This window comes from Notolepis coatsorum (genome assembly GCF_963971535.1).
Source record: "Notolepis coatsorum genome assembly, chromosome: 14".
Classification (NCBI taxonomy): domain Eukaryota; kingdom Metazoa; phylum Chordata; class Actinopteri; order Aulopiformes; family Paralepididae; genus Notolepis; species Notolepis coatsorum.
The window spans coordinates 16,337,972-16,353,060 of NC_140178.1; the positions used below are offsets into that span (position 1 = coordinate 16,337,972).

The following is a 15,089-nucleotide window of genomic DNA, read 5'->3' on the forward strand; positions in this document are numbered from 1 at the left end:
CATGTCACAGTCAAACTAAGCTAATTTGATCTCTCTCTCTCAGACCTACTGAACCTGTTACCATGTCCCACTGACCTGCAGTCTTGAGCAGGAGGAAGTGTGCCTGGAGAATCCTCTTACCGGCTAGATAATCCCCCGGCCCATCTGCCACCACCACCACCTCCCCTCCTCCTCCACCAGTATGCCATCTCCCTAGTGTCAGAACAGGTAGGTGTTGTTTGCTCTCCAATGGGTGAGTGTTTACAGGACTTTTAATTTCATTTTTTGGATGACACACTTTCTCATCCCTCCTCCGAGTCCAGACCATGCTGGTGTCTCCTGTGGCCGAGAAGAACTGGGAGGGCCTGTCGTCGGTGCTGGAGGAGGCTCTGGAGGAGCAGAGCCACAAGAAGCTGTTTGCCTTGGAGCTGGGCTCTGGGACCGGCCAGCACGTCATATACTTCTCCCAGAAGTTACCCTTCGTCACCTGGCAACCATCGGACATCAAAGAGGAGTCTCTCAAAAGGTGGGTGCTGCTGCTTCTATACAACACGGTCATACCATAAGAGAGGTGTTGATCTAGACTCTGAAGAGTCAAAAAGATGTATTTGTATAGTCCGAGATCACATGGAATTGCTCCCATGGGCTTTACAAGTCAAGAAGAAACATCACAATAGATTAGGGATGTCCGATATTATCGGCCGATATCGGCATTAAAATGTGAAATCGGAAAATATCGGTATCGGTTTAATTTTTTATTTAAAAAAAATTACATTTCTATAACCTTTATTTAACCAGGCAAGCAAGTAAGAACAAATTCTGATTTTATTTATTGTCAAAAGTATGCATAATGTTGTGTTCATTCCACAACAAGAGATATGTAATGTTAATTACCTGAAATTATTCCGTTTTTTTTGGGGGGGGGGGGACCCTGCATATATCGGTATCGGTCGATATCGGTTGATATCGGTATCGGAAATTAAGAGTTGGACAATATCGTTATATCGGTATCGGTAAAAAGCCAATATCGAGCATCCCACCATAAAATCCATATATGTGACACTCCCAGACTTTCCCCAATGAAGATAAGGAACCACTCACTATAATAGCAATAGTGGGGGAAAAGCACCACAGGCGGAGAGAAGCCTCAGATGGTCTGTTCAAACGGGATGTCGGTGATAAGAAAGAAAATGCCTTTTCCTTTCTCCATTTTACCTTCAAATCCCCAAGTCAAAAATGTTAAATAATTATGCCATAAAAAGTGTAAAGCGAATAAATTTCCCTGATTACAGTTTCAAGTTTTGTTTTATTTGTCATATATACTGAATATACTGAATGTACATGATAGTAAAATGCTTGGTTCTGTATGACCCTCCTAAGATTGTGCTTCATACAGTAAAAAAAGTAAGAGTAAAGAAGACCAAACACTATACAAAATATACAATATACAAAAAACGAAAATGTACAAAATGCAAATATAAATACAGATACAGGTATAAAGACACTATGGTAGTAAGTCATACTGGCCGGCAGCGTAATTAGTAAGAGTAGGTAAGAGAGATATGTATAGTATCTATCTACAGATGTAAAAAGGATTGTATGCAGATATATATATATACGGTAAGAGGGATATACTCAATCGTTGTAGTTCATCAACACATAATAGTGGTGGGTGTTTACCGTGTTTTACGGGGTCATCATGTGTCATACTGTGTTTGACTTCACTACGTGTGTATGTTGTTTCTCCTGTCTTCAATCAATCAATTAATCAATCAATCACAGTATCAAGGCTTACATCGTGGCGACCAAAGCCAAGACGGTGCTGCAGCCCGTGCACCTGGACGCCGGCGAGCCCTGGGAGAAGTGGGCGGGTCTTCCTCGCAACTCCTGTGACGTCATCATCGCCGTCAACTTGCTCCACTGCAGCTCATTCAAAACGGCAGAGGTGTGTAAATGGCTGCATTTATATAGCGGCTTTTATCCAAAGCGCTTTACAATTTGTTCCTCACATTTTACCCACTCGCTCACACATTATCTTTTAAATGTGGCCAATATCAGATTCCAGTGTGAACTGGACACGTGTACGCAGGGGTGTAGCTCCAGATTCTGGGCCCCATGAAAGAAAGTATTTGTAGGCCCCCAGTGTAAGCGAGCGAGCGCAAGCGCGCGAGCAGATTTTTTTTTGGCAATTTTTTTATTGATGAAAACGCATAATATGGTTTTCACCTATACATTCGGATCAGCAGTTCAGCACCTGCACTGTTGGTGGGTGAGCCTAGTAAAGGATGTCGCATTGCGTTCATCTTCAATGAATGGACCAATGCAATAGGCTACCAAAGCCCCCCCTCTCTCTCTATATATCTCACACACACACACACACACACACACACACACACACACACACACACTTCAGAAACAAACATAGTATCAATGAGAGCATCAATAATACACCTGAGTGATGTCTAGTGTAAAAATAAAAAAAATGTTGCCCCCCCCCCCCCCCCCAGTGCTGGGCCCTTGGAATCATCGTAAGCTACCCCCCCCCAGCTACGCCCCTGCGTGTACGCTCCTGAACTGACCGGTATGCACAAATTAACAATAATAAAGACGTTGGATGTAAAGAAATTGTGACAAACATCAACCTAGAGTGCCGTAAAAGTCGCATGACTGTTCAGACTGAGGTCACGTTGCAAAAGATCAGAGCTGTATCTGATTTTGGACCAGATATGAAAGTGGCCCAAATAAGAATTGAAAAGATGAGATGAAAAGATGTGATTTGTGTTGTTCACACGGTCGTGAAAAAAAAATGATCCGAGTCACATATGATCACAATCAGAATCAGATCATGTTTGCCTGCAGTGTGAACATAGCCCAAGTCTCTTTAATGTATTAAAGATGTGAATTATATAATTGTTGTCATATTTACAGGGTGTGTTCAGTGGAGCAGGTCAGATCCTCAAACAAAATGGTCTTTTGATGACATATGGGGTACGTACCACGTTTCAAGTTTGTCAATAAACACACGTACCATATAACAAGAGGACAGAACAATGTTAATAAACATGCATCATATGACAAGAGGACAGGACAATGTTAATAAACATGCATCATATGACAAGAGACAAAGGCTAGTAATTCATGTTAATAGAGTCTGACAATAACATCACATCTCTCTTCTCAGCCATTCGCCATCAACGGCATCATTACTCCAGGCTGTAATGAAGAGTTGGATGAGGATCTACGTAAGAGGTGAGCATGTATGACACAAGGTTATAATACTTCACTAAAACTACACTGAAATAAATATCAGTGTATCCGATTTAGGTAAATGGACTGAATTTATATAGCGCATTTCTTTTACCCAAAATGTATGCTTCACATTCACCTATTCACTCACACTGATGGCGGAGGCAACCATGCAAGGCACCGACCTCTGGAGCAGTTAGTGGGTTCAGTGCCTTGCTCAAGGACACGCTGTCGGGAACCTTCAGATGAACACTCTACCTCCCGAGCCACCGCCTCACCTTTTGGTTCTATTGTGATTAGTAGAAAGAGGATTGTTGAAGTTGTTTTCTTATCAATTCTGGACTATGGTGATAAATAGTATGGTATAATATGGTTATAAACATGCTGCAGCTTCAACTCTTAAACCTCTGGACTCTTGTCTATCATTCTGCCCTCAGATTTATTACTGGTGACAGATATGATATCCACCACTGTGTCCTTTATGAAAAGGTTGGATGACCTTATCTGGTTGAAAGAAAGGTGTAACTATTACTGGTATTTGTTTATTATTAAAACCCTTATTGGTAAACTTCCTCCTTACATCACAATACTGTTGGAATGGAATCTTTGAACCTATGCTACACGTTCAAATGACTGGTTGGTTCTTAGGGTTCCTACAGTTTGCGCTGAACTAGGAAAAACAGCTTTTTCCTTTGATGCTTCCAACACCTGGAATGCCCTTCAACTGACTCTGAAGCTGATGGTTCAATACCAAATGCTGATATCTAAGGGATTGTACTATCTAGTCCTATAAGCTCAACTTATTTATTGTGCCTTTATGTATGAAATTGCTGATGAACTGTGTATTTGTTTTGTAAGCTTGTCATCACTGTAAATGAGGCTAACCTCAGTGTATCACAAGTTGAAATAAAGATTTGATATGAAATGTAATTAAATGGTTTGGGTGTAAACAGTGACACTACATCACTATGGTTTGGGTGTAAACAGTGACTACATCCCTATGGTTTGGGTGTAAACAGTGACACTACATCCCTATGGTTTGGGTGTAAACAGTGACTACATCCCTATGGTTTGGGTGTAAACAGTGACTACATGCCTATGGTTTGGGTGTAAACAGTGACTACATCCCTATGGTGTGTGTGTAAACAGTGACACTACATCCCTATGGTTTGGGTGTAAACAGTGACTACATCCCTATGGTTTGGGTGTAAACAGTGACTCTACATCCCTATGGTTTGGGTGTAAACAGTGACTCTACATCCCTATGGTTTGGGTGTAAACAGTGACTCTACATCCCTATGGTTTGGGTGTAAACAGTGACTCTACATCCCTATGGTTTGGGTGTAAACAGTGACACTACATCCCTATGGTTTGGGTGTAAACAGTGACTCTACATCCCTATGGTTTGGGTGTAAACAGTGACTCTACATCCCTATGGTTTGGGTGTAAACAGTGACACTACATCCCTATGGTGTGTGTGTAAACAGTGACACTACATCCCTATGGTTTGGGTGTAAACAGTGACACTACATCCCTATGGTTTGGGTGTAAACAGTGACTACATCCCTATGGTTTGGGTGTAAACAGTGACTACATCCCTATGGTTTGGGTGTAAACAGTGACTACATCCCTATGGTTTGGGTGTAAACAGTGACACTACATCCCTATGGTTTGGGTTTAAACAGTGACTACATCCCTATGGTTTGGGTGTAAACAGTGACTATATCCCTATGGTTTGGGTGTAAACAGTGACTCTACAGGCCTATGGTTTGGGTGTAAACAGTGACTCTACAATCCCTGCCCACAGGAACCCTGAGTGGGGCCTCCCTGACATCGATGTACTGAGACAAGTCGCCTACGGCCACGGCATGCGTTTGGAGAGGATGGTGAGTCTCTCAGCGGACGCTCGATAGTTCGGTATTGACCTCATTGACCTGCCCTCTTTTCTCCATCCTCCAATCACAACTGTCGCCCGTCACTCATTTTGGAGACCTAGTAAATGTGATTAAGATTAAAATAGATTTAGTGTCATTAGATACATGTACACTATGGTAGTAAGTCGTACTGGCCAGCAGCGTAAGAGTAGGTAAGGGATACAGATATATAGCATCTACAGATACTATACAGATGTATGTACAGACAGATGTGGATACAGTATATATATATATACGGTAAGAATGAATATATATCACACTTCTGAGGTATAAACAAACTGTTGCCGTGCAGATCCAGAATAAAAGCAGATCCAGTCAATTTGTTGTAGGTTTGAGTGCGTCGTGTATCTTTGCCTTGCGTTTGGGGAGGGGTGGTCCGTAACCATGGTTACTGCACTGGAAGAGCCTCTCCTATGCAGAGGTGGATGATGGTCCACCATTTCGGAGGCTGTGACGTACAGGCGTAGACAGCTCTGCATAGGAGTGTGGAAGGTTCTATACATTCTGTGAAAGGTTGTCAGTTAGTCAAACTACATCTCAAGTGAGAAACATTCCTTTACTTAAAATGGCAACATAGGCTAAAAAGAATAATACAAATGTTTATTTTTCTCATATTTAGAGTTAATTATTATTGTTTACACTATTTATTTTTATATTCAGATCAAATTTTACTGCCAATATGTATCGTTTTTCTACCATTACCCTGCCCATACCTGTACCTCCCCTCCCCCGTGCTGCTATGATACCCGCATTTCCATAAGGGGATCAATGAAGGAATGTTTCATCTTAATGTATTATACCTTTGACAGAAAATATATAACACAGAATAATCTTTACTGTATTAGTTTGTTTTCTACTTCACAAGTATGATATTTAGACATGGTCCTCAAAATTTATGAAAGTGAATGAGGACTTCTAGGTGACTTAAGTTTAGATAGAGGTAAGACTGCCGATTTTCTAATCGTGAAATATCCCTTCTTTAAGCTAAAATGTACAATGCGTTGTCCACAGATTGAGATGGAGGACTACAACAAATGCCTTATCTTCCGAAGACTTTAAAGAAGACAAAAGCCAGATATCAAGAGTCAAACCTCCTCTGGTAACCTGTATACAAGCATCAAGTACAAACCTCCTCTGGTAACATGTATACAAGCATCAAGAGTCAAACCTCCTCTGGTAACCTGTATACAAGCATCAAATACAAACCTCCTCTGGTAACCTGTATACAAGCATCAAGTACAAAACAAACTGTTGGAGTGACTTACCATGATCGTTGCTTCCACTCATTTACAAAACCCTCCTTGGTCCCTCCTTATTTGATACACCTGTTCAAACCCTCCTCCTCCCTAGAACACCAGAGCTGCTCACCATATCTCGCTACTAGACGTTCCCTGTGTTAACACTTCTTTGGGTCAAGCCTCCTTCCAATTTGTTGGAAGTGGAACGAGACGCAAGAGACTTTGAAAATTGCATGTTGGGACAACTTGATCCCTCTCGCTACTTTTAAGGACTATCGCAGAGTTGTTTACACACACACCTGCAACCGTCACCCAGCCTTTTAACTGTAATGTATTCAGTTAATGCATTACATAGCTTGTAATTATTTGTTGCTTGTTTGATGCGTTATATTCCCCTTACCGCTCGGTGATGCATCGTCCGTCTCTTTTCTATTTCATTCGTTTTGTCCCCGTTACCCGTCGAGAGGTCCTTTTGTCCTCTCACCAGGACGTCATTGTAAATAATAATGTGTTCTTAATTGACCTGCCTAGTTAAAAAGGTTCAATAATAATAATAATAATATAATAAAATAGCTGTGTGGCATGCATTTTTGTCTTGTCCAACACATACAGAAGCATTGGTCATCGCTAAGAAACCAGATGTAAATGTTAGGTGCTAATCTTTAAACTAGTAAAAAGAAGAACAAACACATTTATACTTAACTTATGTGGCAAGATGTAAATGTAATAATGTGAATAAAGATTGTAATTCAACATGTGGATATAATGTAAGCCTCTTTATTTACATAATGCCGTACGAGACAAAAACAAAACTATGGTGAAGCAAGTGGACAATAAGAACAAGATATTTATTAAATATAATCTTAAAATTACTTAAAACTCAAAAGACAGATCAATGTGATGGCATAAAGAAGTTCACAGATGGCGTTTAAGGATTACAGAAGTCACTGATTGGGTGTATGTTACATACATGCGCAACATTTTTCTCCGTCCTACCAAGCATTTTCACGTGTTTTGCAAAATAGAGACCCCACAGACAGCGACACACTGGAGAAAGCGGCCCCCCACCACCTTGTACTTACAGTGTAGAACCTCGTCTATGACGCGGCTCAGGTCACAAACCCATACACATCATTTTGGACACCCGCCCGCCAATTTTGCGGTTAATCATCGGAAAAGGTCCATTTAGAACGAGTCGATTCGTGTTCTATTGTGGGAGTGCTTCATGTTAGGTTATACGCAAAGCCGCTTCGATAACGGCGTTAGAAGTTGTCTGGAGCAGCGGATCGTGGCTTTACTAAGCTAAGCCATCATCGTCGATTTGCTCGACTTCCACAGCTGATCGCTTCTGTCGGGTATAAGTAGCTTTCGGGCTACCGCTGTCGACACCTTTCCCATACAGTCATTCTGTTCCACGCCCTATCGACCTGGGCGCCAACGTGAGAGAGAGGCACTCAACATGTTCCCACTCGGTGCACCGCGAAGCTAAAAGATATGGGGACGACCGTCGCAGCTACTCTGTGTCTGCGTGTGCTTGGGGGACACAGAGGACCGTACTGGAATGTGATATTGATTACGTTCAGGAGGTGTGGGTTGGTGCGTTTCCTCCGAGGGGCGTCCACTGTGCGTTCCGTCTTCAGGCGCCTCTCCGCCTCCTAGGGATGGGCGTCGAATGTTCGATCGGTCGTTAAATGATGAAAAAATCGAATAGTTTTATGTGAATATTTCCCTTGTTTTTACAGACAACTACACGGTGTATTACACCTCTGAACGGCATGCTGGGTACAGCTCACTGGCTAGCATAACAGTCTGTTCACAGCTGGGAGAACAGAAAATAAAGATGAAGAAAGAGAGACTGGAGACGTTACATGGTAGCAAACGTTTTGTACGTGTGTTTCACTAAGCTCACACATTTCAAGCATCTGTGATGTAACGTTCAGAATGAATGCTTTTACGTTCGCCTGGTCCGCTAGGGTTAGCCGTTAGCAATGAGAGCAGCCAGCTAGCACGCTTGTTGGATTATCTCAAGTTCGCTATTAAGTAAAAACAAAACCATACGTTAAACGTGGAAACTGAAAGACATTTCAAGCATCAACGATGTAGCTTTTCGGAATGAATGCTTTTGCTCCGGGAAATAACGTTAGCCTGCTGCGACTCGCAAATATCTAGCTGTTAGCGATGACGGCAGTCAGCTAGCTCGTTTGTTGCACTATCTCACATTCGTAGAGTAAAAACTAAATCATATGTTAACATGATTAGCATTTGAATAGTTGACTATTGAATAGTAACTTTGTGAGTTTTGCCCATCCCTACTGCCTCCACACACACACACACACACACAGTCTCTCAAACAGAAGATACACAGTTGTCACTCAGTCAATCTGCTCAAAGTCTAAGGATGAGTCACGACGCTCGCTTCCATTTCAGAAAATAATAAAAATTTAAAACACATGCAAATTTTGCTTTAGAAAAATATGAGACAAAGGGACGATTATGTCTGGTCTTCTTTTGTTTCTTCTTCTGAATTCGTATCATATATTCATTTTGAACTCTATAATACCACTGACTATTTATTTGAGCTTCAGCAATTGTATTTCTTTATAAGGAAATACTACAGTACATACATATCAGAGGAGACCGAGATGGAGAGAGCAAAGTGATTGACAGGGTGGGTTCTGGGCTATGCCCCCCCCCTCACCTAACCCGTAACCCATCCTTAGCTTCGGGAGGAGACGGCTGGTCGGCAGGGCGACAGAGTTCTGTAACATCATCACAATAATTGTGCCACAACACCACGGCGAGGCGGGTAAGTTAAGGTGAGAACCAGGTGTATTTTCCAGAAGGGATCCTCAAGCGTTCCAGAAGACAGAGGGAAAGAGGAGAGGAGGAGGAGGAGGGTGTAGTGTGTTGTGACCCCGGCGGCGTCGAGGCCGGAACGCACTCGGGTCAGTCGAAAGAGATGAGCTGTGCCTCTGCGCTGCCCGGGACCTGCTGCTGCTGCTGCTGCTGCTGCTGCTGCTGCTGCTGTTGCTGTTGCTGCTGCTGCTGCTGGGGGCCACCAGGGGGAGCCATCTACACGCAGACAAATGCACAATGAGCATAGATGATGCTAAGAGGTAAAAAATAGCCTACACACAGAGAATTACAGGAAGTAAATACAACTTCCCTGGTCAGTCCGAGGAAACTCTAAAAAGGAGGAAGGGTCATGATGTCAGAATACCAGCGTTCTATGCTCTGCTTGGTGCCAGACTTTGGTGCCAGTTCTATTGAAGCCTGTATTCAAATTCAAGACAATACAAGCTATCTGAGGAAATATACATCAACCAATATATCAAATGGTAGCTGGTTAACAAAGCCACAAATTGCCAATGATTCTGGCATGCGAGGTAATAACCTGTTTAAATGACCTGTTCAACTCGATGTTGGTCAAACTGAAAGTTTCCACACTCGACGTGATGACCCTTCCTCCTTTTATAGGTTCCTTGGGTCAGTCCCACACGACCTACCAGACAGCTTACCGATTCTAACATAAGCACAGTTCAACGTGAATAAGGCTTAAAGGGATAGTTGTGATTTTTGTAACCCTGGCCCTCTCTTTCTTACTTCCCAGTAATGCTGTTGATTGGTAGAATCCTCTCCCCTCATGCTAGCTCCAGATAATTGGCCAGGAATCAATACAACATCATTGGGGTCACGCGCCGGTCTCGACAAGCCGATTGAGGACTCTCATTGGAATTTACGCCACAGTGCACACAGAGTAAAGTTCAAGCGAGCCTCGGTCAGCTTCGCACGGACAGAAGCGCGACTCCATTGACTTGGTATTGGTTTGCGGCTAACTATCTGGAGCTAGCACGAGGAACAGCATGGATTGTGCTGATGCTGGAACTCTACCAACAGCATGATTGGTATCAACAGCATTATAGTGTATATAATATACATTTATATATCTATATTTAACGCATATGTTTATATCCATATCGGTCTGAATATACCTGCATATAATCCTTATATATATACCTACTTATACATCTGGATATAACTCTGTATGATAGCATGTACAATAATCCTATATATATCGTATATATATATATTTATTCTTACCATATATATCTATCCACATCTGTCTGTACATATCTGCATATAATCCTTTTTACATATCTGTAGATACTATATCTATATCTGTACATATCCCTTACCTACTCTTACTAGTTACACTGCCAGTATGAGTCGACCATAATTATTGTCTTTATACCTGTATCACTGTACCCATTATCCGATTAGCACTATTACATTTTAATCTAATCTAATGAATGATTCCTGGCGAGGAGGGAGCAGGAAGGAGCGAGCAGGAAGGAGGGGACTGACCTGTTGGTACATGGGCTGCTGGCCCGGCATGTAGGGCTGCTGGGGGGGCATGTTGGGGTCTTGTCCCGGCATCATGTTCTGCATGCCGTACGGCTGGTAGGTCATGTAGCCCATGCCGTTGGTGGGGGGCGGCTGGGACATGGGGGGCAGGCTCTGGGCCTGGGAGACAACGTTCTGGATGGAACACAGGACGAGAGGAGTTAAGTCTACAACTTCAAATGTATCGTCGTCGTACAGCACAAGTACATTGCAACGAAAAGGAGTTTGGCATCCAACCAGAGTGTAAATGTAACAGTAAATACATTGTAATATACAATGTACAGGTGATTAAACTGGGTATAAAATATATAAATTAGTACTACAGAGTACAGAGTTGTAGTATTAATATGTACAGTGATACAGGTATAAAGACACTATGGTAGTAAGTCATAGTATCTTTAGTATCTACAGATGTGGATATATATACATTTATATATAAATGTATATATATATATACGGAAATAATAAATATATATATACACACAGTATATACAGCATTACTGTACATGCTATCATACAGAGTTATATGGGTTATATGCAGGTGCATAAGTAGGTAGAAGGATTATATGCAGGTATGGTATATTCAGATATGGATGGATATATATATATTACTCTTTCCTTGTACGTTATAGGGCATATTATCATCATTACTCACAAGTAGTGAAGCGAGTATGAAAGCAGGCCATGTAGCCAGTTGATCTCACCTGGTAGCCCTGCGTGGGCGTGGGTTGATAGGTGGAATAGGCGGGGCTGGCGGTGGGAGGGACCTGGCCCGGAGGAGGAGGCTGCCCATTGGTGCCTGCGGGCTGGTACATGTAAGGATTGCCCATATTTGGATCTAGAGGAAGGAGGAAGAAGCTGTATGAAAACGCAGCATCACTAACACGAACCCGATTGATTTGATGCATTTTGAGGCCCCTCTACTGCATGACCGCGTGGACAAGCACGGCTCCGGCAACGTCGTCAAGTGTGCGGAGCTGTGACGTGAAAACCTACCTGGAGGAGGTGGAGAACATGGTGCCGTCAACTAAATATCCTAGTCTAATTAATAATAGACTTGTTGAAAAACGTCCCCTCAACTTCCCTCCTAGGCCTGAATGAGCTGCATGACGTACGAGACACGCGACGTCACTTTCATTTAGCGAAGCTGAAGAACGCGCCAACTCGGTCACGAAGACGTGATTTGCACTCTGAGCTCAATCTAAAAAGCCCTGTTTGGAAATACTTCAGATTTTGATCAACTTGTGGAACCTCGAGACAAAGTTGTATGCAAGCTATGTAAACTACAGCTGGCCTACCTTCTTTTTTTTATGCCAACGCTGTCGTTTTGAGAGTTCTAGCATCAAGAATGTCGACAGATGCCTTCAAGTCTAGACTCAAAACCCACTTCTACTCATTAGCATTTCCCGATGTACACAGACTCGTGCCCTGTTTGCTTGTGTGTCCTCCCGTAAAACTGAGATGTGATTGTTGTCTCTATGTTGTCTAGATGTATCTACCCTCTGTAAATCACTTTGGTTGACATGTGTCATGTTTAACACTATGGGTGCCGGCCAGAAATCCGGAAAATGACTGGATTGCCAGCGCTATTTGTCTATGGAGAAATTCCCCTTCTTTGCAGGGCTATAACTTTTTAAATTCTATTGCTACATTGCCATTATTAGGGCCCATTCAAAGTCCTATATGTATTGTTCATTGTGTAGCAACGTTAAACTTTTTCATTCACATATTCATAGTAAAGTATGGTCTAATGTATAAGTATGTTTTCATCTCTTTCTGCAGCATTCTCCAGAACGTGATATATAGCCCCAAATGCATTATATTGATGATGAAATACAGTTTGATGGCAATCGGGGCGATATACAAAATTTCAATTGGACGTACTTCTAGAATGATCTACGTATGATCTGATGATGACCGGATGGGCGGGGGATCGTTTATAATTCCGTGGGCAGCGTTATATCATTCATCTAGTGTGGGTGATATGTTCATCATAACAGTTTATATGGAATACGATCAAAAATAACACTGAATCTTACCGTATCCTCCTCGCGCCGTTGGGCGATGAGCGTGGAACAGTCATTTACCTATTATGGTATGTAGAAATATCGGGTCCATTTCCAGCTTGTATAATAGTATATATGTCCAAATCATGTTGTTTATCGAGTTATTGGCAATCGATCGTTATGTATTGTGTCGAGATCGAGTCCTGTGAGCCAAACAGAGTGCCCGGAAGTAATATGGTCGACCAGCACAACCTCCATAGCACTTCCTGTTTGGCGATTGCGCCGATCGGCCACCAGATGGCGCTCCTGAACCGCCAGAGAGCTCAGTGGGTCCTCCTGGTGGATCTCAGGCCAGCGGAGGGGAAATATGAATCCGATCGCAGATTTTTGAAATATTGATATAAGGACGCTGTACAGCGTCCTCCGGCAACTTGAGCATGGCCGGGAATGACGCTTTAAAGCGTTTTCCGGCAGTCAAAGTGTTAAGTGTGCTCTATAAATAAATCTAATTGATTGATTGATTGATTAAATGTAAGTAGCCTACTTTTCAGTTTTTTTAATAGCACTTGGTAACTAATCTCTCAGGGTAAAACTTTTTGAATATTGATATTGAATAATGAAATAGAGAAGGGTCATGCAGGTCCCCAATGGGTTGAGTACTATTTCCCCGTATCATGTCAAGGAAAAGATATTGTTCTATGTTTATCACACCTTGTTCGGAGGCGTGTTGCTGTAAATGAATGTCTGCTCTATATAATGTAAACATTCATTAATTTGATCTCGCTCTGAAAGACAGCCTGTTCTCAATCTAGCACCAATCTCACGTAAAGAGAGAGAGAGACAACATTATTCTATGTGTATGCTGGTGTAGGTATGTTGATCTTAAAAGGTAATTTATTTTAGTTACATAATGCACAATAATAGATATTTGAATGTTTCAAACCTACTATGCGATTCTTTAGAAGAAATAGTCGGATGTCATTTTTGGCCCGTTTGGCACTGTGGCGTCAGGAAACGAACTTCTCCCTGAATGCCAGCGAGACAAAGGAGCTGATAGTTGGACTTTCAGAAGAAACAGGAGAGGAACTACAGCCCCCCCCCCCCCCCCTAGAGGAGAGGGTGAGTAACTGCAGGGACCTTGGGCCTTGGCGTAAACATGTCAGAGGACCTGACGTGGACTAAACACACTGACAGCTTGGTGAACAAGGTACAGCAGGGACCTCTTTATCACCTCAGACATGTGGGGAAGTTCAGGATGGGAACTCGTTCGTGTTGGTCGACCTAAATTTCGACCCTGCTACAATTCCTCCACAGTTATGGATGTTAAAACACCATCAAGAGAGTCTGCGCTTTAACCTCACAGTCATTGTTCCATTTCAAATCCAACGTGTGTAGAGTACAGAGACAAAACAACAACAATGTTTCACTGGATATCTATTTTGGGGTGTCCCTGATAACATAAACATTTTCTCTTTGAATAATTTAACTCAATTAACCTTGTCACTACCACACTACCAAAGGGTTAACCTTTTCACTGTGACAATACAGAAGGTTAACTCTTTCACAACCACACTACAGAAGGTTAACCCTTTCACTACAGACGGTTAACCATCTGTAGTGTTACGTTCGTCACCAACACCGGGAGACACTAGGATTCGCCTGTTCGAATCCAGCTCCCGGCGTTGCTATCAGCTTGGCTGTCCTCTCGCACTGATACAATTGGCTGTATCAGGGGGTGGGAAGCTGAAGGGTGGGTCCTGGGCGTTGTGGACAGCGACCCCTACAGTTCGGTCGGGGGGCCTGCTCAGCGAGGGTTGGATCTGAGGAGAGATAGTGTGGCCTCCCACACGCTACACTCTCCCCGGTGAGAACCTGCGCGGCCAGGTTGGCCTGCCCCAGGCTGCACATGCGTCGGAGGAAAGCATGTGACAGTCTCCGGTCTCCCGGACCAACAGTAGGGGAAAGTACGCAACAACCAGGAAGGGTGGGATGGGAGAAAAATCGGGAAAAAGGAGGGCAAGAAAGATAATAAAAAAAAAAAAAAAAAAACATATGTAGCGTGGTAGTGAAAGGTTGACCTTCTGTAGTGTGGTAGTGAAAGGGTTAAAGGTTCGATTTCTCTCATATCTTGAGTGAAAGACAAAGCTGATAAACAATAATGACATTTCCTTTGTTCGTATTGACCTATGGCGACAATAATTCACAAGGGCACTGTATGAGTTACAGAGGATCTGTAGCAATACCTGCTAACCCTTGCAACGCACCAACCCTTCCACTGAGAC

At 42.7% G+C, this 15,089-nt stretch overlaps 2 protein-coding genes across 19 annotated transcripts in view; one reads left to right on the plus strand and one right to left on the minus strand.

Annotated features, from left to right (window-relative positions):
* Nucleotides 1-287: 287 nt before the first annotated feature.
* On the plus strand, nt 288-6,218 carry LOC311240289 (methyltransferase-like 26 B; the record flags this gene model as incomplete). The annotated part of the gene is made up of 6 exons (XM_084328848.1): nt 288-505; nt 1,762-1,924; nt 2,908-2,967; nt 3,161-3,228; nt 5,033-5,111; nt 6,171-6,218. The coding sequence occupies exons 1-6, from the start codon at nt 306-308 to the stop codon at nt 6,216-6,218; spliced, it is 618 nt and encodes a 205-aa protein (XP_084184974.1). The 5' UTR covers nt 288-305.
* A 940-nt stretch (nt 6,219-7,158) lies between these two features.
* hgs (hepatocyte growth factor-regulated tyrosine kinase substrate) overlaps nt 7,159-15,089 on the minus strand; it is a 41,418-nt gene continuing 33,487 nt past the window's right edge. For all 18 annotated transcript variants that reach the window (XM_084328406.1, XM_084328420.1, XM_084328411.1 and 15 more), the window contains 3 exons: nt 11,506-11,639; nt 10,763-10,936; nt 7,159-9,469 (listed from right to left, as the gene is read on the minus strand). In XM_084328406.1, coding sequence (XP_084184532.1) covers nt 9,344-9,469; nt 10,763-10,936; nt 11,506-11,639 — 434 coding nt within the window. In that variant the 3' untranslated portion in view covers nt 7,159-9,343. The remainder of the gene's footprint in view (nt 9,470-10,762; nt 10,937-11,505; nt 11,640-15,089) is intronic.